The sequence below is a fragment of the Cyprinus carpio genome, chromosome A6, assembly GCF_018340385.1.
Source record: "Cyprinus carpio isolate SPL01 chromosome A6, ASM1834038v1, whole genome shotgun sequence".
Lineage (NCBI taxonomy): Eukaryota > Metazoa > Chordata > Actinopteri > Cypriniformes > Cyprinidae > Cyprinus > Cyprinus carpio.
Window position 1 is genome coordinate 28,708,924 of NC_056577.1, and position 26,448 is coordinate 28,735,371.

The 26,448-nt window shown below is 36.1% G+C and overlaps 2 protein-coding genes across 3 annotated transcripts in view; one reads left to right on the forward strand and one right to left on the reverse strand.

The window, feature by feature from the left end:
• Positions 1 to 20,335, reverse strand: part of gnas (GNAS complex locus) — a 35,347-nt gene extending 15,012 nt beyond the window's left edge. Inside the window, exons 1-5 of one of the 2 annotated variants that reach the window (XM_042758883.1) lie at positions 19,817 to 20,335; positions 7,706 to 7,778; positions 4,501 to 4,555; positions 4,290 to 4,409; positions 622 to 719 (exon numbers count right to left, since the gene is read on the reverse strand). In XM_042758883.1, coding sequence (XP_042614817.1) covers positions 622 to 719; positions 4,290 to 4,409; positions 4,501 to 4,555; positions 7,706 to 7,778; positions 19,817 to 20,045 — 575 coding nt within the window. In that variant the 5' untranslated portion in view covers positions 20,046 to 20,335. Of the gene's footprint in view, positions 1 to 621; positions 720 to 4,289; positions 4,410 to 4,500; positions 4,556 to 7,705; positions 7,779 to 10,044; positions 11,416 to 19,816 lie in introns of those variants that run through there. The other variant, XM_042758884.1, reaches the window with a different exon arrangement.
• Positions 20,336 to 22,643: 2,308 nt separating this feature from the next.
• Positions 22,644 to 26,239, forward strand: tubb1 (tubulin, beta 1 class VI). The gene is made up of 4 exons (XM_042758885.1): positions 22,644 to 22,833; positions 23,546 to 23,654; positions 24,294 to 24,404; positions 24,676 to 26,239. Exons 1-4 carry the CDS (start codon positions 22,777 to 22,779, stop codon positions 25,806 to 25,808), a joined length of 1,410 nt encoding a protein of 469 aa, XP_042614819.1. The 5' UTR covers positions 22,644 to 22,776; the 3' UTR covers positions 25,809 to 26,239.
• The last annotated feature ends 209 nt before the right edge of the window (positions 26,240 to 26,448 follow it).

The following is a 26,448-nucleotide window of genomic DNA, read 5'->3' on the forward strand; positions in this document are numbered from 1 at the left end:
ACAAGTAGTCACCATTTTCACTTCAAGCTCATTTTTCTCCTTCAAAAGGAGAGATGCATTATTTGCGATACTTGCGGATTGCCTCTCTCAAACAGTCTCCTTCTGCTGCAAGTGAGTGAACCAGCGAGTTAAAAATAGCTCTCTCTCTCTTTCTCCGCTCTACGTTTACATAAGCGTGCAGTGGGGAGCAGTGGGGGGGCCACTTCCGGTCTAAACGGCTCAGGCCAGCGTCTGATCCACAACAACCACCAGTGACTGTGGGAGAGGACAGGACACACACACACACACACACACACATATGCGCCACAATGCAGGAAACCTTTCAATGTATACCCAACATTCATACCTCAGTGACTTCTGAAATTGTCTATCTGTCTAGCACTCATCTGTCTCTCTTTCTGCACGCATCACATTTCTATTTCCCTCCCTCTTGAATGCACAAATCAGTTCGATACATGCAACGTGCTACGAAAGTCACACAAACAAGTCAAGCGAGTTGAGTGCAAACGGTCTGACCAACAAGTACAAGAATATTCCAAAGCTTTAATGTTCAAATACTAATAATTTTGCACAATTAAAACGCAATTCAAACCCAGCATTTAAAAGAAACCAAATACTCACTACTGTGCACAGTCGATCAGTTGATATTCATTGGATCTTTCGAAGCAAGCTCTCACCCCTTCATCCTGCCACAGGGTCTTTGTGTGTTCATAAAATTCCTGTTGGGAAGACAAGTGGAAGAGAAGAAAAACCCATAAACTAGCTGTCGGAATCCAGGCAAATCTTTTACACCTCGGTAGTTTGGCTGCATATCATTTTTTTTTTTTTTACATGTTTGTGAGTTTTGCACAGACTCTTTAGTGCATGCTTACCTGTGTATAAAAAAACAAGAAAGAAAAAAAAAACACTGATTGGTCCATTACAGATTCTGGAGAACCAATCAGGAATTTGTTTAGAGATTTCTGCACGCAAGGATCCCAGATTCTGGTTAAAATTTTAATTCCTTAGTGGTTCTACCAACATATTTGAGTCATTCAGAAAGAGTCTAGTGTTAATTTTCAGATTTCAACAGAACAATAATGATAAAAAAAATCAATTGTATAGAATTACAGGGGACAAAAAAATTTAGTTTTTCAAATGAGCAGTCATATGACTCGTGATCAGTGAATACATCACAAGAAGGTGTTTACTACTAAAATAAATATCGTTTTCAAACCCAACAGAGGAATACTGTGTCTGATTTAGGATTTCATCAACTCTTGATGAACCATAGAGGCCACGAGGGAACAAACATAAAGATGAATCAACTGTGCATCTTCAAAGGAAAAAAAAAAGATATAAAGCCAAATTAAATGACTTTATTTTGCAAGCTGTAGAGGACAACGTGGTGGTAGATATTAACATTATACACCTCAACTCAGCTCTTCTGCTGTCTCCTTTCTGATTACATACATAAACACCAAACAACATACGCAGTTCATGTATAACAAAAGGCACATTTATGGAGTTCAAGACAGAACTAAACGATTCTGACCGCCCACTGCAATCCAGATGCGATGGTGAAGCATGAATGAGCCTTTGAAATGAAAAACTTCCAATCTGAGCCAATACAACATGAAGCGGGACACACCTTGCAAAGCTGTTTATATGTGGTGGCATGAACCTGAACAGCAAACGGGTCAGTGCACACCGCATGGGGACAAAGGAGGACCGGCCTGTGGTCCCGACAGGGAACAGGGCTTTGTCTCACTTGATCTTTGTTGATGTGCTCAGAAATGGTAGCGTTCACTTTGGCACAGCTCCTTTAAAAAGGAGTGCCACTACGCTTTTAAATGTGTAGGACAAGAGCCACACACTTGAGAATCCCACCACCCACCAGCTTTTAACTACATTTACCTTAAATATTTATTTTGTGGGTATATGAATTTTTGTAACAGTTATATTGTAATATATAAGACACCGTCTTGCATATGCTATTATGCAAGCAAATATGTTATTGTTAAAAATAAATTCATCCTTTACGCAAAACTTTACCTGATTTACAACAAATATTAATATTAGGACTTAATTATATTTTAAAATGTTATACAAAATATTGATACTTTAAAGTTGATCAGCAATTACAAGCAAAAACAACCTCAAGCTAAATTTTTTTTAAAATGTACTAATATATAAATATTAACTAATATACATATTTTAAACAAACTAAATTACAGAATGTGAAATGTAAAGCTGAAGCTGCTGTAAAATAATGATTGGTATTTAAGGAATGTTCACAGTAAAGAACCTTTACCAGATGCGTCAGTGAAAAACAACATAAGCGTGGCACGTAAAACAATAGTTTTCAGTGGATAAACACGGTTTGAAACTATAAAAACATTTCTTTTTTTTCTACAACATGCTTAAGGTAGGGCTGGGCAATATAAAGAATATTTAAGAGTTTTCAATTAAGCAATGTATGAACAATATGTATTTAAAAAGTATGAGAACATTAAGACAGACATTAAGAGTGCTCCAAATTTTAACTTTAGTAGCAAAAACAGCAGTAGAGTGGGTCATTTAAATTCACTTCTGTGAATCAGTTGAAACCATGTTTCAAAAGATTGATTTGATAAATAAGGATTTGTTTCCATCATTTAAAGTTGATCATGGGAGTCTTCATTTGGTATTTAATACAACAGTAAAATATATATGTAGGTTAAAACTGCTGTACATTATTATATAAATAAAAATGACTAAAGTATGGAAAACAATGCCTTGATTAAAAAAAAAAGCCTTATTTCTGCTGTTGCATCTTACATGCACTTTTACTGAAGAAACTTATTTGTGAATAAAATGATATAGTTTTATATTTCATATTTATTATATAAATAATTTTGAGATGTATGATCACACGGTAAAAAATAAATTTTTAGCTACTTTGCCCAGGCCTGGTGTACACCATCTCAAGTGAAAGATGATGTTAAAACAGGTTTAATGTGTTTTTTTTCTTCATCTTGTCTACATCTGTCTTTCTCTTCATTTTAAAATCGTTATGTTAATATGCTTCACCAGTTTCCTCCTAGCTCGATAGCTTCACAGCTACAGAAGGGTTTTTTTTGTTTTGTTTTTGAATGGAAATATTACAACTTCGCCATGTAACAGAGCTGAAATAGATGTCGTCCATAAACTTCAATGGGTCTTAATATCCTAAAGTGGCATGACTGAGTTATAAATGTCAATAATTGCTTTTGCTTTTTATTTTTGTCTCTTGCTTGCAACACAATCAACTAGTCAGACTGGTTCCCAGCGGGCCCTGGGGCCACCGAGGGAGAGAGAGAGAGAGAGAGAGAGAGAGAGAGAGAGAGAGAGAGAGAGGGTGGGGCAGTATATTCTTTGTAGTAATGCTAAAACTAGAACCACTTCCTGCACTCGACTCTGAAGTTTAACAGTTAACGATCAACTCCGAATCACGCAGCTCTCCTGTCAATCCTTACAGAAAAACCAGCTTCCTGCGTAATAGTCATTGTACGTCTATCCAGTTTTTAGCTGTCAAATTCCAACTCATTGTATTCGTAACCTAATAATTCTAGTAATGTTAACGTAATAATGCAGGTAACTATTTAAGACAATGTCTAAACCAACAGGTGAGCTGTTTTTGTTCTCTGTTTTTAAGTCCATAGGGCCACCAAGTTTGAATTGTCTGTAATTAAATCTTAAGCAGGCCCACTGGCGCAAGTCAGGGTGGCTCTCCACTCCCCTTTCCCTAGACACAGAGCACCTGTCTAGGTGATGAGGGATCAGGGAGGTCCTGGGTGACGAGGTGTGTGGCTCAGGTGAGGCCCTCTTAAGGGAGAGTTTAGAGGTTATTACAAGGAATCAGTCGTAATGAACGCCACACCATTATACCTGAGAGTCACACGTTCACTCACCCACATTTCCCTCAGGTGGGGCGCTTTCAATTCACCTATGTGTTGTCCCCAAGCAAAGAATAGTTGCTAATTATAATTCCACACGGCACATAAGGCCCTACGACTGAGGAGAACCATCAAAACACACACGGGCCCGACACAAACATCCATAACACTCTAGGTGCCCTAACATTTATTTTTTTAGATGTACATACTACACTCACACACACTTCATCAATTTTTACCTTTATACTTCATCAGTCTTGATTAAAATGTCAAATTTTTCATAACTAAATACGTCTTGTGCATGTCCAGCTAAAAGGCGGAACGTAATAGTGAGATGGTACACAGACTCTCAAGAAAACCGAAACGAGGATGACAGAATAACTTTCTACTCACCAATGTGAATTCAAAGTCCTTCTGATTGGCTAAGTTGAGGATGTAATCAATTCGAAACTTATTTGCGGGACAGGCTAACTGGACTGGAGGTACCAACACGGACATTGCCGTCACTATAGTCTGTAGAGGAAAAAAGACGATCAGTTTCAGTGCGTTCACACTTGTACATGTTTGATTACTGTTTGATAACTCAAGAAGCTTCAACACTTACCTCTATAGCTTCTTTTATATTATTCTTGATGTCTTGAATTTTCTGTTTTTTCTCTCTGTAAAACAATAACGACTTCTATTATAAAACTGACAGTTCCTTCTCTGAATTCTGACCGGATGAGCTGCATTTGCTTCAAATTGTTGTAAAATAGCCAAAATAGAAACACGTGACCATAAATAAACTGAATACTATATAAAATGCTTAAATTAGATAAAGTTGTCCTGCCCAGTATGCAAATATATTATCTACCACACTATATACCACCAGGCCCTAGCATTACTAATAACCTTTTTCTTGACTTTTCCAGCTAATCATAAAATTAGAATTTGTTTTCCAGATGCTGCTATCACAATCTTTCTATAAACTAATTCATGCAACAAGTATTTGCCTTTGTCTGTGAGGAAAGCATTTGTGAGCAACCGGCAAGTTCAAACTAGACGGACATTTAAGGGATACGGTGCAGTCACACCACTAATTACATGACATTTCACCACCTAAATAATTATGGCGATAAAAGATTTAAGACGAAAATGTTTTAAAATCTTACCAGTTTGTTAATTATCTTATAATTCATTACAGCGTTCAAAACAATAATAGCAAAATGGCAGCAGCTGCATTTGTATGAAACGAGAGAGAGAGTCCACGATACCAGGATGACATAATTAAATAATTGTACACAATTTTGAATCGAGTTTTAATATTTTATTAGCTTAACAAATGCAAAGCTTCCACCAAGTAAAAAACAGTTCCTAGCAAGAGTACAGCGCCGACTTCAGTTCCCGGATGAGCCGGTGTTATTAGTTTTTACCGGTTGTTATCGAGGGATAACATACCTCGGAATGTCATGACTGACCAACCAGAATCAAGTATTCCACAGAGCCGTGTAATAAAGTATAGTAAATTATAGCAACTTATAAATCAGTAAATTATAGCAACTTATAATTCAGACCAGCTGCTAAGCATTTCATGATGGTAAATACTACTTACTGAAATACTGCTTACTGAATTAAACTTATTGGAAGTCCGCTTTTTATTATAATGGGACTTTCAGTGAGCAATATCATGCTACATGAATAAAATCCTGTCACAATACAAAATAAAGCAATGCATTTTACTCACATTAAATACATATAGCAGGGCTCGACAATAAGGACTGCATGATGGCCAGACAAATACATACAAAAGTAAGTAAAAATAACTGTCTTGGCGAGTAATTTTTAGCTTTAACAATGATTAATCTATATTTAATTTATACAGTGGAGTAGAAATGCACCGATCGACTGGGCTGTTTTTATTTTAGACTATCTCTGTTCTGTGCTTGCACACATACTGCATCGCAAAAAAAAAAAAAAAATTCTTCAAAATGTAATTTGTATGGAAATATTACGTTAATATTATATTAAGTCTGTAAATGGCCATTAACAGAGGCCCGCAACGCTGAAGATGAATGCAAAGAGGAGAAAATACTGTAGCAGGCAGAGCAAGATCACTGCAAAATATAGGAAGAAAATCATAAATATTGAATTTTATATGGATGTGTTTCTGAGGGGAACTGACTGTTTTTAGAAAAGTTTACATGGTGTTTTCTTTTCATCTTGGCTCGGTATTATGCATTTAAAGTAGTGCTAATATGCACAGCGCTGCTTTGTTTACAGCAGTAACCAAGTAAACACTGCTGTTCCACAAACGCCACCTGCTGTCAGAGAGTGAATCTGCGTCTCATTCAGCCCATCTGCTGTTTCCGTTTCATGCAGGTGTTTTATGTAGAATAATTTCACAAAGCTAAAGGCCATGTCCACACGTACACAGGTATTTTTATAAACTGAGTTTTTCCTTCTTCCGTTAAAAAAAAAAAAAAAAAAACTCCATCCACATGAAAACACAAAAGCTTACTATGAAGCACTGTTAAGAGCATGCCAAGCCAACAGGTGGCAATATAATCTCAACCGTAAAGCCATGTTGGCCAATCAGAAGCCTGAATAAATTTCCAGTAGGTGGAGATAATAGCTCATGCTCCGACGTCACAAGCCAAAATCTCCGGTTTCGCTGTCTACACGATAACACTGCAACCAGAGTTTTCGAAAAATCTTCACACTGGCAGAAGTTTTCAAAAATGTTCAGTTTCAGTGACCTGGTGCTGCCCATTTACATGTGGACAAACGGCCAAACTGCATAGATAAATTTGCAGTTTTGAAAATACCCACGTTCGTGTGGACAGGGCCAAAGTCAGACCATTCTGTTTTTGCTTCAAAATTTGAAATTATACAGTCTAATTTCAAACATTGCACATGCTACATGTGTGTCTGACCCACAAGACGAAACCACACACACACACACACACACACACACACACACACACACACACACACACACACACACACACACACACACATATATATATATATATATATATATATATATATATATATATATATATATATATATATATATATATGTTACCACTAATTTCAAATGGCTATGAAAAAAATCAAGGTGCATCACAGTGAAGAACATGGAAATTTTCTTTTAGATGTGATTATTCAGTTTATGTACCTGAAAATCTACAAACATAAAATCCTAAAGCATCATTTCATTTGTATCTTTGTTCTATTTATTTAGTTGTGCTATTGTTTGTAATTTGTTCATTGGTTCTTATTTACTAATTGTTCACTTGTCTTTTAATAATGATTGAACTTGATGTTTGTCAGGCTAGCAGTTTTTGTTGTTGTATCAAAATTGTAAATTTTAAGATTTAATTGGTATCTAAAATATTGTTTTCATATAAGATTATTTATAAGGATCCAAGATAACATCGATCAAAAACTATGATAAAGGCAGCGGTTTTATTTTTTGTGGCAGGGCAAGGCAAGTAATAAACTGAACCGAGCCAGTATAAAAAATCCTTAGCATTGAGCCCTGATTAAGGATATTAATATAACACTCTGAAATGTCCCACTATGTCAAGAAGACAACACAATGACACAAAGCTCAGCTTTACTACAATGACTTGGATATCAACATCCTCCCAAACCCAACTTTCACTGAAAAACATTACAGCAAAACGATGCTGCCAAGAAAATGTCATGATGAATGAAAACAGGGTTTGTTAATATACTCTATATCATACTTGACATAGAATAAAAATCTAGTTTGCATTTAACTTAAGTGAAATCAAAAAGTACACAGATGTGAAAGCCATACTTACTCAGCATTGAAGCCATTGACATGTAATATGCGCATCTGTTTGACTATGGTGCTTTTCCCCGATTCTCCAGCCCCTGAGAGACAAGCAAAAGATGGATATAAATCACAAGGGATGTGGAAGGAGGAGGGAGGACAGATATCACCTGATTCAACAGGAATAATTAATTTAATTCCACAGTAGCATTTCTTTTTAATGACACACTAAACATGCATCTCTGGCAGAAATTTCATGCTAAAAATCTAAAGCTAAAAGAACGGTGTATGAATTATTATATGGTCATTGCAAATGTGCAACAGCTGCCAAAAAGAGTCACTATTATAAAAATATATTATATGGAATTATATTTACTACACAAATAAAATATTGCCAATTTAAAATTAAAAAATTAGGAATACTCAGCAGTTGCTTCCATATTCTGTATCTCACAAGATTTCATTAAAAGAATCACTTTGATTCTGATATTTCATTAAATTATGAACAATATCACTCCAATAACACCAATCAATCCTCTTGTAAGTAAACCTCAACTAAAAAGGAACTGGTTAGCTATGCATCAAATCAAATAGTGAAATCTAAAACAAAACGTTAAGGAGATATCCAGAAACACCACCTAACGTCTCGTAGAGCCATAGTTGTCAAACATCGACAAAGTTGAATGATTCTACAATTTTTGGTCAACAGCGCACAGTTGTCCGAGTTTCTAAGTTCTTAATATGAGAAGAGAGTCAAATTATCCCTTGCAGATGTGAAGCACAAACTACAGAAGCACCAAAACACCTCAGATTTAGGCTCTCAGTTCAGATTTATGATGGGAACCTCTTTATCACAAAACATATTCTGTTACCAGGCTCCAATTGTGTCAAATAGGCCTGTTTGCATACAGGATTTCCACTTTCATGCTCCAATTACACTGGTACACATCCCTAAATCATATATCATTACGACACTCTTGAATCATGGGTATCTAGAAATATCCCTTAAACACCAGACATTATGATTTGGAGTGCTTCGCTGTGTTGAATACATGGGATTTTGATTTAGAATAGGGTACTTTCAGGCCGTATGTATTTCTGAACAAATAGGCTGTTAGAGAACTGTGTTTTATCAGAATTAGTCCAGTCTCTTGAACAGAGACTAAATCAAATCAAACAGAAGTTAAAATGACTTCATGTTGTGCTACGCAAGATCCATGAAATTGAAACGCTTGCAGATTTGATCGGGTTCAAGGTAGTAAGGTGGTAATCAATTTATTTATTGTAATGGCCAATAACACCAATGCCATCTAAGGAGCAGGGTGACTGAAATAGTGCTTATATATATATATATATATATATATATATATATATATATATACACACACACACACACACACACACTACAGTTTCGTGAAAGCAAACAAGCCGTATACAAAATTGCTGAATTTAAATAAACCTTATATTCACCTTATTTACTTAAATCACAAAAAAAGGAATGACGAAAAACAGAAACTTCCCATGATTCATTTACTATCGTTAGATTTTGGAGCTGACAATAAGCAAAATGACCTTTTCTGTTAATCGGCTTAGCTAATACATAGTGTATTGTTAATCTAAACTATGAATATACAAGTATGAAAAAAAGATAACTTACCTAATCAGTTTCTATTTCAAATGTAAAGCGTGAAAATATGTATGTGTGGTGTATGAGGATGCACAGAATGCTAAACCATAAAAATAGTACTATGCAAACAATGCTTATGAGGTCTTGAATTGATAAATCCATTAAAAAAAGAACGAAAACTAAACCTAAAAATTATGCACTAATCTAATCTCCCAAACAACTTAACTCAGAAATGTTTACTTAAACTGTTATTTTATTTCCATTTATATGTATGGTGATAAGCACACTGCTCATTTAGCAAGATGCAGAAACCACCCTAAACTCATGAACACCATCCTCAAGAAACACGTAATGTGTTTAGTGGTCAGCACATGCAGGTGTAAGTGTATGCTTATAGGATCTCCAGGAGACAGTTGTGAATGAATTATAAAATCATGGGAGTTCAAATATTTACATAATGCAAAACCTATTCACCATAAATCAGATGGGAATGAATGGAGTGATTGAGCGGTGATGGATGAAGCATCACAGGCCTTTCACAAGCTAAGCCCTAAGGTGTCCACTACTACGGCACAGGAATCCCAATCGAGACGCGCGTACCTACATCGTGTACTCGGACAAATGAATCAAATTCACACGAATTCAGAACGTTACGCGTGACAGGCCCCGATGACGTCACACGCATCCAGCAGGAAAGCATTTGCAGCAGTGACAGAACTTCAGCTTTCAGACCAACCTACCTAACAGTAGTAGTCGATGAGTTGCTCTGTAGATCTGTTTGTCTTTCTGGAGCTGTTTCTCTATCTTTTTGTTAGCTTCTCGCTGGGCCTTCTCCTCATTTCGCTGGTCCTCAGTTTTACTGTTGCCCAAACAACCCATTTTCCCAAGAACCCAAGAAAAGTTTTGGGGTGGGGGGGGAGATGTATCTACCGTATGAATAAATGATCCAAATTACTTGATTGGCCTCCGATCAGAACACTTTGATGGAAAACCGGGACATTTATACTAGTATGCACATAACTTCCCTGGATTTAGCTGATAAGGGTAGGGGAGCACGGGGAAATATGAAAGCTATGAGTGACTAGTATTGTTGAGAATAGGTGGTGGTGAAAACACTAGGCCGGCCTACAGACGGCCGAGTCCCGTCGAGCGCTTGCTGCTAGAAAATATGAGATTTCTGTGTATTGATGTGCATTCAGCGAAGCCTTCGACGTTACATGAATGATTTCGGCTTTCCCACAACGGCGATTTAGCAAATTTCCCGTCGCGAATCCATGGTCGGTTTCCCGAAATGACGACCGACTCCTATTAAAATCATGAATAGCTCCACAAAACGCGATTCTTTTCGGTATCTTGCTGTCGAATCCGTTGGCCGATGCAACGACACGGGCAGAACGAGACAGAAAGGGTGGCTACAAATTAAAAAAATAAATATTTCCACCAAAATGACGGCATGTGGATCATTCCGCCCTGCGCCGTGGCCGACATGAACCTTTTAACTCCGTCACGAAACGATGTTGTCTGCGAGAAAAATACGGTGGTGCTGCTGAAAAATTCCCTTCGGATTGACGCTATTTTCCCTCCTGTTCTGCTTATGGTGACTGATCGCTTTTTTTCGGCTTGTCCAAATCAAACGAGGCCCTTCGCCGTCTTCTCCGTTACCGTAATTTGAATTTCTCCTCACATTCGTAGGCTTTGCTTTGACGCGAGCGGCGATCCTTACGGTTCTTTCTACCGCAGATGCAAATGCGACCGATTCCGTCGATATTTTACCGGTTATCGCAGTCCGAGTCCGCTGTCAGGCTACGCTTTGTATCCTTCTTGAATTCGGGTGGTGGATCATGTGCATTTGGATACGTGAAGATAAATCCGATACCACAACGACAGCGATGGATTCCCTACGGACGGAGCGCGTTGAATCCCCAATTGTGGCGAATGAATCCTTTTCGAGGGGGTATTTTTAGCGATTATTTCCTTTTCTCAGTGAATTGTACATTGAGATAGACAGCGTTGAAAAGATGGGTGGGGCAAACAGCTCTCATTGAACCCTGCTAATCACATGACAGCCCGAAAACGTCAGCAAGCGGCGATTCTGCGGAGCGAGGCGCCCTCTTTGAAGACATGATTCATACGTGATAAAGTTCGCGATTCCGCCCGATCCATCTTTGACTATTGACCGTTATCGCTGGTTAAATGTAGACCAGTGCGATATAACCTTATGTTTAGTGTGTAAGTCTCTGAACCACAGCTGAAAACAACCTGAAAACATGAAAATACGCTCGTTTTAAATAGAACTGGGGACCGGGAACTGCTTCCGTTAACATATACCAGAGCCGAGTAATAATGAAATTAATTTAATCAGTCAGTTGTTTCTGAACGTACATTTTGCATCCGAGGCACAAGGAACATTGTACTAAAATACTCTGACCACTGTGGTTCGAATCCCGAACGGATGGCTCTTTTGAGTCGGTTCTTTGTAATGAATCACCCACATACAGCGCGACTAGTGCAGTCCGATTCCCGAACTAAAGACTCGGTTCTTTTTAGTGAATTAAGACATTTATGAATCACAGAGCAATTACTGAACGTGTTATAAAACATACACATATATATTTTTTATTGTAGTCAGTGGTATTTAAAAAAAAAAAAAAAAAAAAACTTATTTAATAAGTCAGGACAATGTATTGTACTGCAGTCTCAAAAGCCCTCAAAAATATATTTAAGCTCATCTTTTGTAAGAATAGTATTTAATTTATTTCTGATTTGTTATATCTGTTGTGTATCTGAAATGTTATGTAAATGCGAAATTCTCATGTGGCACAGTGAATGCAATACAAGTATTTAAAAATAACTAACATTTAATAAGTAAATATTTAAAAATTACTAAAAGAATGTTTGAATTTAAGTGTTTGTCTTTTGTTGATGTATTTAATACTGAGGGCCTCCTATAAGTGGATGTTAATTAAAACTACCCCTTATCAACTTGATAATCTGACAAATTTGTGAACGAGCACTTAAATATTAATCATTGCCGTGTACATAAACATAATTGCAAATAGGAGAACAAGTTATTTTTTAATATATTAAAAGCAACAACATACAACCGCAGCAACCAAAAGTAAAACATGCGTTACAAAGCCATGTCACAGAATGACTCACCAGCCAAAAAAGTGGTTAAAACTGCTTCTTAATATTACAATAATTAAAGGCTTCCTACAACGTTTATATTCTATCATGTCCTTCTATCATTTTTAGGTAAGTTTAGCTTGAAAAAGTACTATACATTCTGATCTGCCTGCTGAGAATCTCCACAGACATGCAATGACATGCACTATACCCTTTGTGATGTATTACATGTGCCAGAATAAATCAGAAACACTAAATAACAATCTATGCCACCAGCATATATCTTCTATTCTGGCAATTAATGACTACATTCATTAGACTAAACAGGATGCCAAAGACTTCTTGGAGGTTTAAAATGCTATCTGAATGTCTATCTGAATTAAGGTGATGATACACGGGGCATCTTTTTTGAGTAATGTTGCTTGGGCACTTTCCCATTGAGAATGGGCAACAAATCTCTATCTGGATACTTTTGATCAGTCACGGGCCCTGTGTCTCACTTGCATTGCACTGCAACTTTACTCAGAAAGTTGCCCCTCGTATCATCAGCCTAAAGTAAATCTAAATAAAATAGTCAGGTTTTCAACAAAATGATTTTAGCATATACTCAAAATATTACTTGTTCAGTGCAAACATACGAATACCGCACATTACATTCATCAGACATGCTAGAAAGAAAATGTATACTGACATACATTTGGCAATAAACTTTACTTGTACTTTATAATCTGTTTTTAATTCATCCCATGCATCGGTTGGTGTGAATAGTCTAGGAGTACAGAGCTGTTTTTTATTATTCTTTTCCTTCAGCTTAAAAGAAAAGAAAGAAAAGTCATGGCACTGATATTATTTAATTTAAGTTATAGTAACAGTCTATAAATTAAGTCTATATCTGATGCCTTGATGTGTTAACTTAAGTCATTGGTTTTTCTCATATATTTATTTGTATTGCTCCAAACAAAGGCTTAAAATAGTGACATGCTGATAGTCAGCGAGTAAACCAAAGAATCCAGAAACATAGTTGTAGCATAAGAGATCAGACAAAAGTCAATGTGATGTTAACACATGAGAGATAAACTATTGTATGACAGTGACCGAATAGGAAAATGAAGTTTCATTGAGCTATTTTTTGACACCCTGTGGTCTATTTTTGATCCCATAATCTTTGTTTGTCATTCGGGGGCAGAGACTAGACAGACTCATTTGGAAACAAGGTGAAGTATGCTTTTACAGTGAGGGTGTGTTAAAAATTTAAGCCTAAACTAATAAACACAAAGTTAACAAGTCACCATACTCAAAGTTCTTTAGTGGTCACATCCATATACAACTAAATTCCATTCTGAGACAAAACCAAAGTTATCACTTTCAAATGTAAGGATCATGCATGGATAATGTCTGGAAGTTGAGATGACTCTTGGGTTTGAGTACACTACACTATGACCTATCACCAGAAGGTGGCAGCATTTATCTAATAATGAACTCCAGCAGACCTTTTTTTTTTTTTTTTTGGAACTATAGGCCATTTGTGTCTGGAACTCTGTATGCAAAATTTCTAAATGAGGATAATCAGAATGCTTAGGACAGTATATACACAATCTCATATTCTGTGCTAAAAGCAGAAGCTTGAGAGAGTGCAAAACAAAATATTCATTACATATGACACATTCTCTTAATAATAAGATTAATAATTAAATCTCACAGTTGTTGTAACCTTTCTATTTAAGAAATGCCCATCCAAATAAAAAAATGTAGCAGTTGTGGAAAACCTAATTTTTTGTTCTCACAAAGTCCCTTGCTTTGCTTTTTCCTTTTCTTTTTATATTGTTGGATACTGTTTCCTTGTTTTCCATTTTCCATTTTGTTTTCCATTTTACGTTTATTATCCATAACGGTGTTCTTTTACCACATATTAAGGAGTCGTAGATCAATATATCAGCCAATATTTCTGTGGCCAAACATACATATTGAATACAGCAACACAGCTTTAACTCTGGATCCAACGGGCAGATTTGTTAATGGATAATAAAACTTCAGTTTTAATTTCAGAGACTTTTGAAAGGATATTGTGTAAAATAAAGTTTTTCTATTTGCCATAATTAATTAGGCTATTAGTTAACTGTTTTATTTGCAAATATTAATTTAGCATCATGTATTTTCCTACTTCTCTTGTGTATATTTTGTTCTGTTTTGAGTTTGCATGATGAATAATCACAAAATGAAATGGGACAGAAAGATGCGAGATGTGTGTACAAAAAAGAGATAAGTTTTGTAGTTTGTAGAAAAAATAGAAATAAAAATGTTTAGCTTGTTCATATAATATTTAACAAGATTTTTTTATCCATTTAAAGAAAATATGACAGTGTTTGTAGGGCGTTTCCCATAAGTCTCTGTGGTATTCTTGTCCTTACTGTAGATGAGTTAGATCCCTCTTTTATTGTTCTATGGGATTTTTTTACACCTGCCAATAAGAGGTAGCCCACTGTTACACAATTAGGTTAAATACAGTCCAATCTTTAACTCGGGACTCATTTGTGTAATGTCACTTTACATAACAAAAGAAGTAATTAGGGGAATTAGTTGCCTTCTCCTTGTCTAATGTTATATAACTGCATGCCTTCCTATTTTAACCCAAACAAAAAATCTATTGTTATCAGTGACAATCAACATGATAAAGTTTCGGCATGCATTATAGACCGATTGGCTTAATTTAGTTGTGTGTACCCAGAGGTCAGCATCCACTGATTCTATTAAAACTGGATGCAGTATGTGTCAGATGTTTTTTGTCATGCCCTGCATGAAGTTGCATGATCAACAGTGGACTCCTTATGAGTCCATTCATCTGATTTCATGCATAATATTTCATCCTTCATGAGAGGATGTGATTCTGTTTAAGTGAGCAATAACAGCATGCAATCACTTAAAATAAGACATTACACTTGTGGGCTTGCAGCTGTGAGCAGTGAGATCCAGCCTCAACAACAGCGGCCACATCAAAAGAGACCAAGTTAAGCTACAAACATTTTCATTGAGGTTGTTTCTGCATTAAAATGACAAATTGTTATTAACTTTCAAAAGCTAAAAGAAGGACACACTTCATATTTCCTTTTTAGATGAACACACACAAACACTACCAGACTAAGCCCCATAAAACACACAGAGATCGTTTTCCTACATTCTAAGGTTGCAACAATCAGCTTTGTATGTGTGTGTCATCTGTTTTTGAACCGAGCACCCGCATGACTAGAGTATTTTGGTCACAGAGCTTAATAGTTTCTTCGTTTGTGTCGTCGGCTGCCCTCCTTTTCTTGTGTAACTTGTTAATAAAAAGAAGAAGAGCTCTCCTAAAGGTAGCGGCATATGAGCCCTTGTGTAATACTACTTTATCAAACAATGTCTGCTCCAAGAAAGGCCAAATGGGGAAGTCCAAAAATTCAGTAAGTTTGAGAGAGAAAAAATAAGGCATTGGTTCTAGAAATTTCTCAGGATTCGTAGCACCATTTAATAGAGAAACTGCATGTATTCCAGAACGATGAGCATAGATACATTACACTCTAAAAAAAGATGGTTCTTTAAAGGTTCTTTACATGCAGTAATGGTTTCATTTAGAACCATAGCATTCTGAAGAACCCTTTAATGCTGAAATGGTTCTTTGTGTTAGAGTTTAGGGTTCTTTGTTTCCGTCCTTTTGTTTTTCAAATCTGTACCTGTCAAAGCATCTCATTACTGATTTATTTTGGAGTTCAGTGATCCAACTACACAGACTGTCAACAAACTCTCAACAGGTAAATGATTTCATTCTTAAATTTAATTTCAATTTGTTATTGGTTTGTAAATGATTTTGTTCTTTTTTTGTTTTTGGTTTTTTATTTTTGTGTTGTGATATGCTAAGCTGTGGAAACTTCTCTCCTCTTCACCACAAAGTAAGTTAAAGAGACAATTATTTTATAATTCATATTGTTAGATTTTTTTAATTATTACTTGGGTTTATGTATAAACATACCCAGTCACAAAAAAAAAAAAAATAATAATAATAATTAAAACTATCCCACAAGTTTGTGAAGGACTCACATACTATCCATTTTTGCTTTTGGCCTTCATAGACATAATTGTTTTAAACACAATGTAACTCTAAACTCAATTGTGTATTTCAGATGTATCACATCCTACAACCTCATCATCTGCAGAAAAAAATCGCCACTTAATCACACCAAAATGATGGACTTAAAGGCATCATACTGATTGGATTGTTTCACTGAAACTTTTGTTCTTATTTTGTGTTTTACTTCTTTATGTATTTATTCATGTCCAATGTCAATTGTCATTCGTTAATGTATTCAGTTAATAGCTGTTGTTAAGAGCACTGACACTTTGCATGTCAATAAAAACACACCTAATTTACACAACATGCTGCTGCTGTTGTTATAATTTTAATGTAAATGTAAAACCTCATTACTGATTTTCTGGAGCTCAGCCATCCAACTACACAGACTGTTAACACAATCTCAATAGGTAAATCATTTCTTTCTTGAAATGTCTATAAATTATAACTTTCAAATGCTAATTGGTTTCCTATGTCTTTTCTCTTATTAGTTTAAGAGAACATGTAAGTGGGACCAGCTCTATTCAGTTAAGGATACTCTCCTCTTCTTAAGGAAGTAACAAAGACATTGAATTTATGGTCTATTTTGTTAGATATTTGTTATTACTAGGGTTTATGCATAAACATACCCAGCTATCCCATGACTTTATATTACTTTTTCCTTTTAACATTGTGAAGTTCTCACATACTACTTTTGGCCTTCATAAACAATTTTTTTCACATAAACAACTGAAAGGAGACAAACTGTATATCTAAACTCAATTGTGCATTTCAGATGCTGTCACATCCTACAACCTCATCATCTGCAGAGAGAAACTGCCATTCAATCACACCAAAATACAGAAAATGACTAACTTAAAGGCATCATAGAGGATTGTGAAGATATTTTGCTGGAGCTTGGTCTTCAATACACTAGTTTATGTTCTATTTTGTTTTACTTTAAGCATTTATTTATGTTCAGTGTCCATTGTCATTCAATAATGTATTCTGTTAATAACTGTTGTTAGAACACTGTCATTTTTGCTACAATTTCACGTCATTAAAAAAAAAAAAAAAGCACCTAATTGTCACGTTGTTGTTGTTGATTTTATGTAAAACCCTAATAGACACTTCAAGATATTATTTGACCAGGCAGATAAAGGGGTAAAAAACTATGTTATTAAATAAATAATACTAATATTAATGATATTAACATACTTATATTAATGAAAAACTATCATTAAAAAGGTTATTTGTAACACCATTAGGGTCCTATATGGCATTTTTAAACCATGGTTCTATATGGAACCCTATAAAAAAGGTTCTATATAGTACTAAAAAGGGTTCTGCTATTGTTACAAGCCGAAGAACCCTTTTCTGGTACTGTTTAGAACCAAGAGTGTACATCTCATCTTGTTTTACAGAAAATATTCAGCAGAACTTGTGTGTTTTTTTTGTTGTTTTTTTTTTATCCAAAGAGGAAGTTGAGCCACACGACTAGTGCAGTAGGTGAAAGGGGGAAAAAATGATAAAACATGCAACAAGAATAGCACTGCAGTTTTAGAAAATAAAATGGTCTTAACATTTCACATCACTTTTGTACAATTTTAGACCAGAATCAGCAGAATGTCTAGATTTATGTTCTGCAAAAATGTCAGAATTATAATTTCATTCTTTGCTAGACAAAAAACCAACCAAAAAAAAAAAAAAAAAACACGTAGGGCAGGTTTTCCAGATTAGATCTTGACCAGATGTTTTCATTGTTATGACAATCTCTGACAATCACAGAAACCAGGTTTAATCTGAGTTAAAGAGCTCAGTCCGTATGAAACTCAAAATGACTTTAAACACTCTTTTTGCACTATAGACATTTTAGGGGGCATATTCAGAATAGGTGTCAATCAATGTGTTTTCAGTGACTGACCAAAAAACAGGATGACCATAGTTCCACCAAAATACCACAAACACAACCTTTTTTTGTTTTGTTTTACAATGTCTACACTTTTTTGTCACAACATTTCTGAGGATTTTTTAAGCAGTAAACATTAAATGAACAAAATGTATAAATTTTAAAAGAATAAACCTATGAATGAGAGCATGTGTAAGACAAATTTTTCACACAGTTTGATGCTAATTTTAAACTAGACAACACAATCAACTCCTTTTCTAATGCATGGATGCAGCTTCTTAAGTCATACTGGCATACTATCTACATTTATTAATTTAGCAGAAGCTTTTATCCAAAATGACTTACATCTGAGGAATACAACAAGCGATTCATCATAAAGAGGCAAATAAACACAGGAAGTGCTCGTAATACAAACTTCAGGCATTGTTTAGATTAGTACAAGTACTAGACAGGGAAGATTAAGGAAAGAAAAAGCAAAGGGAAAACTGGGATGCATTTTCCCATAAAATAAATCTGGTTATTTTCTTCATCCCTTCACTGAAAGATACCTGAGCACAGAAGGAGCGGGACAACGAGTAATTATTAATAAAGCACTAACTCCACCTACGGGAATTACATATTTAATTCTTCCACAGGACCTCAAAAACACATTACAACTAAAAAATCAATGTAAGTGCTTGAATAAAAATATAAAAGCCGCACATTTCTGTTTTTAAAGCCTACGCCTACCTTGGATTCCATTGTTAATAGTATTACTGCAAATGGATTTTATGTTATTATAATTATTTATTTATATATATATATATATATATATATATATATATATATATATATATATATATATATATATATAGAGTCCATAAATGCTTGCATTTAAACCTGTAAAATAAATCATTTGTATTAGGTGTAAATGAAGAACAGAGTAAAAAGTATTTAATAATCAATGGAAATGTAATTAAGTAAAGTGAAAGTATTCCATTTCAATAGTACTTGAGTAAAGATTAATACTTAAATATGGTAATAAAGTTTTTACCATTTTTTATATGGAACGTTTGTATGTATTTAACATATACTACATTGTCATATAATTTTAATTGTTATATAGTCGAGAAGGTCAAGAGCTCTTAAGTGATACAGGCCAAACCTGCCATGTTAAACAACTTTATTGCATTTCAAACTTTTTAATGCTCATTTTATTTTAGACTCATTAAAACCACGCCATTATCACTTCTAATGCTTAAAAACTACCACAGTTTTAAGGTGGAAACGATGGCTACCATGGCAACGTGTTTTAAGGGGCCAGTCGTAAACTTTCCATCGGATGCATTGCTTGTGGCTGCTCTCATTTACCTTGACAGCAGATAAAGTAGTCGCGCCATCCTAGAAACTCAGCTCTTACCCAACAACAGCAGCCTGTGCGTTTGCTTGTACTCTCTCTTCTCCGCCTTCAGGCGCTTGTCAATGTTTCGACTCCGTTTGTTCGCGGCTTTGACCTGCGCCCTCTCCTCCACACAGCTGTCCGAGTGGCTGGACTCGACATCGATCCCGGGACTCGCACCGGTTCGTCCGCTGGTGTATGAGATCGCCGAGTGTGATAACCTAGATCTGAAGCTGTGACACATCCCCATGGCCAGTGCTGGGATCGATCCTTGAGATGTTTAGCATTGGAATGGAAAAGTCTTGTAGGATAAGAACACCATGATGATGATGGTTATCCAGGTCAGGTGGAGAGAAGGCTCGCTATCCCTTACAGCCTTATCGCTCAGGCTCTCCAGAGGTGTCAGTTAGCCTCATCGGGTTTTCCTTCAGTTTTAGTGACATTCACGAGTGGACAAGAGTGAACTTTGACCTGACACGCATAGCATACTTTTCACTGTTTGTTATCCTTGCTCTACTGTGTACGGACGCCGCTCCAAGTCCCTCCTCGTCCGCCGGAGCTCTCGCGGACTGACCTGAGATCAGCTCTGCGCCGTAACTTTTTTTGCACGCGTTAAATTTTCACGAGCAGCAGGGGGAGGTCACTCCCTCCGTGACGTTCAAATATTTGTGGCTTCACAAATTATCTTAAGGGAGATGGAAAAACCATTTAATTTAGTTAATCTTGTCATAATTTTGATTACATTCCATATATACAGAGACGCATATTTCTATTAATAAATAAATGTACTCATAGAAAACACTTACTGAGTGAAATTTAGTGTTTATTTCCATTATTCCCTCTGGCGGTAATTTTATCTTGGTTGTTATTCACAATGTTGTATAATGTTGTTGTTCATTGAGTAAAAAAAGGTCACTCAGTGACGTCATATGGAAAAAAAGTAGCACAATTTTAGTTTTGTAAACCAAGTATTCTTTTTATCTAATTATAGTTTTATTAAATGATGTAAATTAAGATTTATTTATTCTGTTTTATGTTAAAATCTATTTTATTTTATATTGTTTTACAGTGTAAATGTTTTATTGTTGTAGACTTTTTTATTTTATTTTTATTTACTTATTTATTTTTTTTTACCTAAAGCTCACACAGCTGTTTTAGGATTGAGACTTATTAGCCATTCCAGCTTTTGGGGGTACAAGGTGCTCAAAATATAACAGTTGCAATAATAAAATCCTGTAGGTGGCGGTATTGTACATCAACATATAAATTCATGACAGACTTGACAGCTGCACATTATTTGTAGATATACTGCAGTGTACCAGCAGGATCATGTTCATTCAGACTTGAGTTCACATGCTCACATTTAGATTTCTATGGTTTTTGTTTGTTTGTTTTACTTTTTAAGGTATTATAATAAAATATAGGCCAGGATTTGACCCTGCATCTCCTTGCATAAAAAAATGTACCACTTATGTAAGAAAAAAAATCTTCAAAGCTTTTTTACATTTATTTATTATATCACATATAAGGTACATGTAGGTATGACAGGGTATAAAGTAAACATTTTCTGAATATTTTCTAGTGTCATGATATGAATCGCATATGAAATAAATTACTCTCTTTATTTATTATGAAATAAATAAAAAACTCTCTTGCCCTTTATCTTCTTTTGCTTTTTCTCATTCCCCCTCTTGTTGCTCTTTCTGTTTAATTTCCCCTAATAAAATGACCTGAAATCATGAAAGCCCTCATTGTAACTACAGATCTGACACAGTTTGTACAAAAAGCACAGCACTTTGCTAAATATACGAGCACTCTCCTGTTTCTTGGAAGGTTGAATAACCCGCACAATAGCATGCCTTCAGTTCTTAATCTGTGCTACAGCATGCCTCATACACTGACATTATCAACAAGAGCGCCACCACTTCAAACATTTCCTACACTTCGGTTCTTTTGAATAACTCAGTACTTGTGGTTTATCTTAACTTAAATTATTCATGGTTGTTTGGGATCTTGATAGTCAAGAATCACCTTAATACATGACAGGAAGATGAATGATTTAGTCAATTTTTAAATGTAGGAGTAAAATAAAGAGTTCTTGTGAAAACTGCTTGGAGCACAACAGTGACATCTGTTGGTGAAATATATATCTGCATAAACACAGCTAACAGAACTTTCTAGCAAGGTTCTCTCAAAAGTTATGAACAAACTTTCGTTGAAACATTATCTGGTCTTTAATAACATTCTCAGAAACTTAGCACAGAAACATTATTTATACATCGTCCATGGAATGTTTTTTTTCCTGAAACACAAAATTCCAATAATGTTTGCAAATTGGAACGTTCTCTTAACATTTGCATAATCAAGAAAAAGCATTTTAAAAACATTAAAACAAAAATGGTGCATTCATAAATAACATTTTTAACTTAATGGGAAAGTAAGCAAAAACATGTTTTTGTTAGCTAGGAATGCTGGCCCCCAAACTCCAAAAATTCCAGACTAGGAAGAACTGCCAACTTCAGCATATAACACTCGAACTCGAACTCTCGTTGCAGGAAACACTTAGACAATGAGTATGTGTTCTGTCTGTCTTTCTGACGGTCTGTGTCACTGCATTGCAACAGATAGGGCCCACAAGAGCCTTATCATGCACGCCAGAGAGACAGTGACCATCCAAGCTCATGATGATAGGACTTGTTGCATTTTAAATATTTAAACCCTTAAATTCTTCATAAACATCATCACTTTGGTCATTCATAGTGTGCTAAACTTTGACTCTACAACACAATTGTTGTTCTTCAATGAAATGCAGTAGTCTGTTCTACTAACTTGCTATCAGTGTCACACTGACTATTATGTTATGTGACCTACGGGTGACGCCCTCTTGGTGATGTCATCAGTGGCATTACACACACACAGTGGGCACCTCAGACTCACGGTCAAAGCTATTCCTGCTCTTTCAACCTGCCAAATCTATCATAATGCGTGAGATTGTTCATCTACAGATCGGACAGTGTGGGAATCAGATCGGCTCAAAGGTGCGATGGCTCAAAATATGTGTTTTTATGTGTATTTTTATGATTAGCAGCTGCATTAACTTGATTCAAACTGGAGAATCTGATGCAGGCTTAACAGACAAATGAGCATGCATTTCTTTATTATGAGTATTTATTAGTAGTTCATTTATTCAGTTGTTCATGCCATGCATTTCTTTTATTTTTATAGCATAAACTATAGTTAGGTGTCATTTTGAACAGCATTCTATTAGTAGCTAAACACTGCAGTAATGTGCTTTTTCAGTTAAAAGCAATGGCAAAAACTTCTTTACTGCTATATTTGAAGTGTGAAATGTGTTTTTAAACTGAATAAATATTTCAAGTTATGATACGTGCGGTCAAGGGTGTTCACCCTAGAGTGGTTTATTGTAAGATAAGAGGCACAGAGCCTCCTCAGACGGGCTGGGCCTTCTTTATCATGGAGATGAGCTTAGCGGCCTGTGAATTTCTGAGTGATAGGTGCAGTAAAACTGTGGTCAAAACTGAATGGCATCCGGAAGAACAATTGCAAGACGCTTAAACTTAACAGATAAGTCAGTTATTGAAGGCCTCGTCTGGTTCTGTGTATTGAAAATGACAGTTTTTGTCATTCATTCAGCGCTGAAGAAATCACTCTGAGCAGATCACAATGCAGTAGCGTGGAGAAAACACGCTCACTAATTTTCAATCTAAAAATGTTTTGATGTATTTGCAGTTCTGGGAGGTGATCAGTGATGAACATGGTATTAACAGAGCAGGAGCGTATGAGGGCGACATGGACCTTCAGCTGGAGAGGGTCAATGTTTACTTCAATGAAGCACATGGTATACAGACCTACACGTTGCAATCATGTTTTCTGTTTCTATAAAGTGGCTATTAAAATATTAGTAGGGATTCCCAAACTTTTTTTTTAGCCAAACCCCTTAGATATCAAAAATTTACATAAAGTACGCCCTGAAATTTGTAATGCAGTTAAACAGTTACATACTATACAGTTATTTATTTAAATTGCAGCCTTGGATTTGATAATCACACGAAGCTATATAGTAAATATCATGCAACCCGATTTATTTATTTTATTTTTATGTACTTTAATTTTATCATTAGCATTTCATCAACTCACAAACCACTGCAGTTCCCTCAAAAAACCCAAATGACATTCATACATTTTTAGCACATAAAAATTGAAAAAGATTGTATTCTATATTGGGTTGAATTTTGGGTAAATGTTTTATATTTATGTAAATATATATTATATATTTTTTTCATAGCATTTTTTAAAATTAATTCAATTATATCCATTCAGAATTTGTGTTATCTTTGTAAATTGTGGGAGTTATATATTACGAGAAAAGTACTCGGCTGCAGGTTTCTTTATCTGGTAAATGTGTCTTGGAGTCGAGGAACACAGTAACTTCCTAAAACAAAACTCTCAGTGACTGAGATGTTTCATTGTTTTTCAGGGGGCAAATACGTTCCAAGAGCATTGTTAGTGGACCTGGAGCCGGGGACTATGGACAGCGTAAGGGGCAGTCCCATAGGACAGCTCTTCAGACCGGATAACTTCATACATGGTGAGCCAACAATCACCTACATTAAAGACATTTTATTTAGGTACCATGTGGATTGACAATGTAGTTGTTTTGTAATCTATTATTGTCATAGAATTACAATGATGTAGTTACAGTTATAGTTACATCCTTAGTGTGAACGGGCCTTAACCCAAACTCTGAAATCTGATAGGCTGATAGAAGAGTTGATGCAGGAACATTTCCTGCATGGCACAATGCCACTCATATGCTTTAACATCTTTCCTGATGTCATTTTCTCTTTGTAAATGTAAAGGCAATTCTGGAGCTGGCAATAACTGGGCCAAAGGTCACTATACCGAGGGCGCAGAACTCGTGGAGCAGGTTGTGGATCGTGTTCGTAATGAAGCCGAGAGCTGCGACTGCATGCAGGGCTTCCAGTTCGTCCACTCTCTGGGCGGTGGCACTGGTTCGGGAATGGGTACCCTGATTATCAATAAGATCCGAGAAGAGTATCCTGACCGCATCATGAATAGTTTCAGCATAATGCCCTCGCCGAAGGTCTCCGATACAGTAGTCGAGCCGTATAACGCGACCCTATCAATCCACCAACTGATTGAGAATACAGACGAAACGTTTTGTATTGATAACGAAGCGCTGTACGATATTTGCTTTCGCACTCTTAAGCTCACGACGCCAACTTATGGAGATCTCAACCACCTTGTATCCCTCACCATGAGCGGGGTCACGACCTCTCTTCGCTTCCCAGGTCAACTGAACGCTGACCTTCGGAAGCTGGCCGTCAATATGGTGCCCTTCCCGCGTCTCCATTTCTTCATGACAGGTTTCGCTCCTCTTACTGCACGCGGTAACCAACAATACCGTGCCGTAACAGTGCCTGAGCTCACCCAGCAGATGTTCGAGGCCCGAAATATGATGACCGCGTGCGACCCACGTCGAGGACGCTATCTGACAGTGGCGGGCATTTTCCGTGGTCGCATGTCCACTAAAGAGGTCGAAGAGCAGATGCTCGCCGTTCAACAGAAGAACAGCAATTACTTCGTAGACTGGATCCCTCACAACGTCAAAGTGGCCGTTTGTGACATCCCACCACGAGGCCTCAAAATGTCCTCCACCTTCATCGGAAACAACACCGCCATCCAGGAGATATTCAAGCGCATAGGAGAGCAGTTCGCACTTATGTTTCGACGCAAGGCCTTCCTGCATTGGTACACGGGGGAGGGCATGGATGAGCTGGAGTTCACCGAGGCCGAGAGCAACCTGAATGATTTGGTCTCAGAGTACCAGCAATATCAGGATGCCACCGCCGATATGGATTACGATGCAGAAGATGAAGTGACAGAAGAGGAGGGTCTGGCATCAACAGCACACAGCACTCAAGTGGAGATTAAGACTGAGGTGCTCACTGAAACTTCTGTTAGTGAATGACGCATGGGCTTTAGTGAATATGACAAGAGTGGATCTGATTGTGGAAAGAGTGAGAACATTCAGTGACCCCAAAAAGTATTTAGACACTTAAGATACAGTTAAAATTAATATATGAATTACATTGCATAATGCTTGGCTTAAAAGGTGTGCTTTTTAAATGAAACTTTTTTTTTTGTATTTTTGTAATTCAATGACAATGTGCCTTAAGTGTTCAAATACTATTTGGAGCCACTGTTCATAGCAAACTGTGAAATATTTCTGTCCTCCAGGATTATGAATTACACAAATTTAAATAGGATATAGAATAGTCAAAATTCAAATATAATATTCTAATCTTTGCTATATATTTTCAAAAGTTTGGGGTCGATATGTTTTTGAAAGTCTCACCGAGGCTTCATTTATTTATTCAAAATACAGTAAAACAGTAACATTGTGAATATTATTTATAATATATTATTAAATGTAATTTATTCCTGTGATGGAAAGCTGAACTTTCAGAAAAATTCTTATTTCTTATTCTTAATTCTTATTAATATCAATGTCGAAGAAAGTTTTTCAGGATTCTTTGATGATTAGAAAGGATTAAAAGAACAGCATTTATTTCATATGGAAATCTTTTGCAACATTATAAATGTTAAAA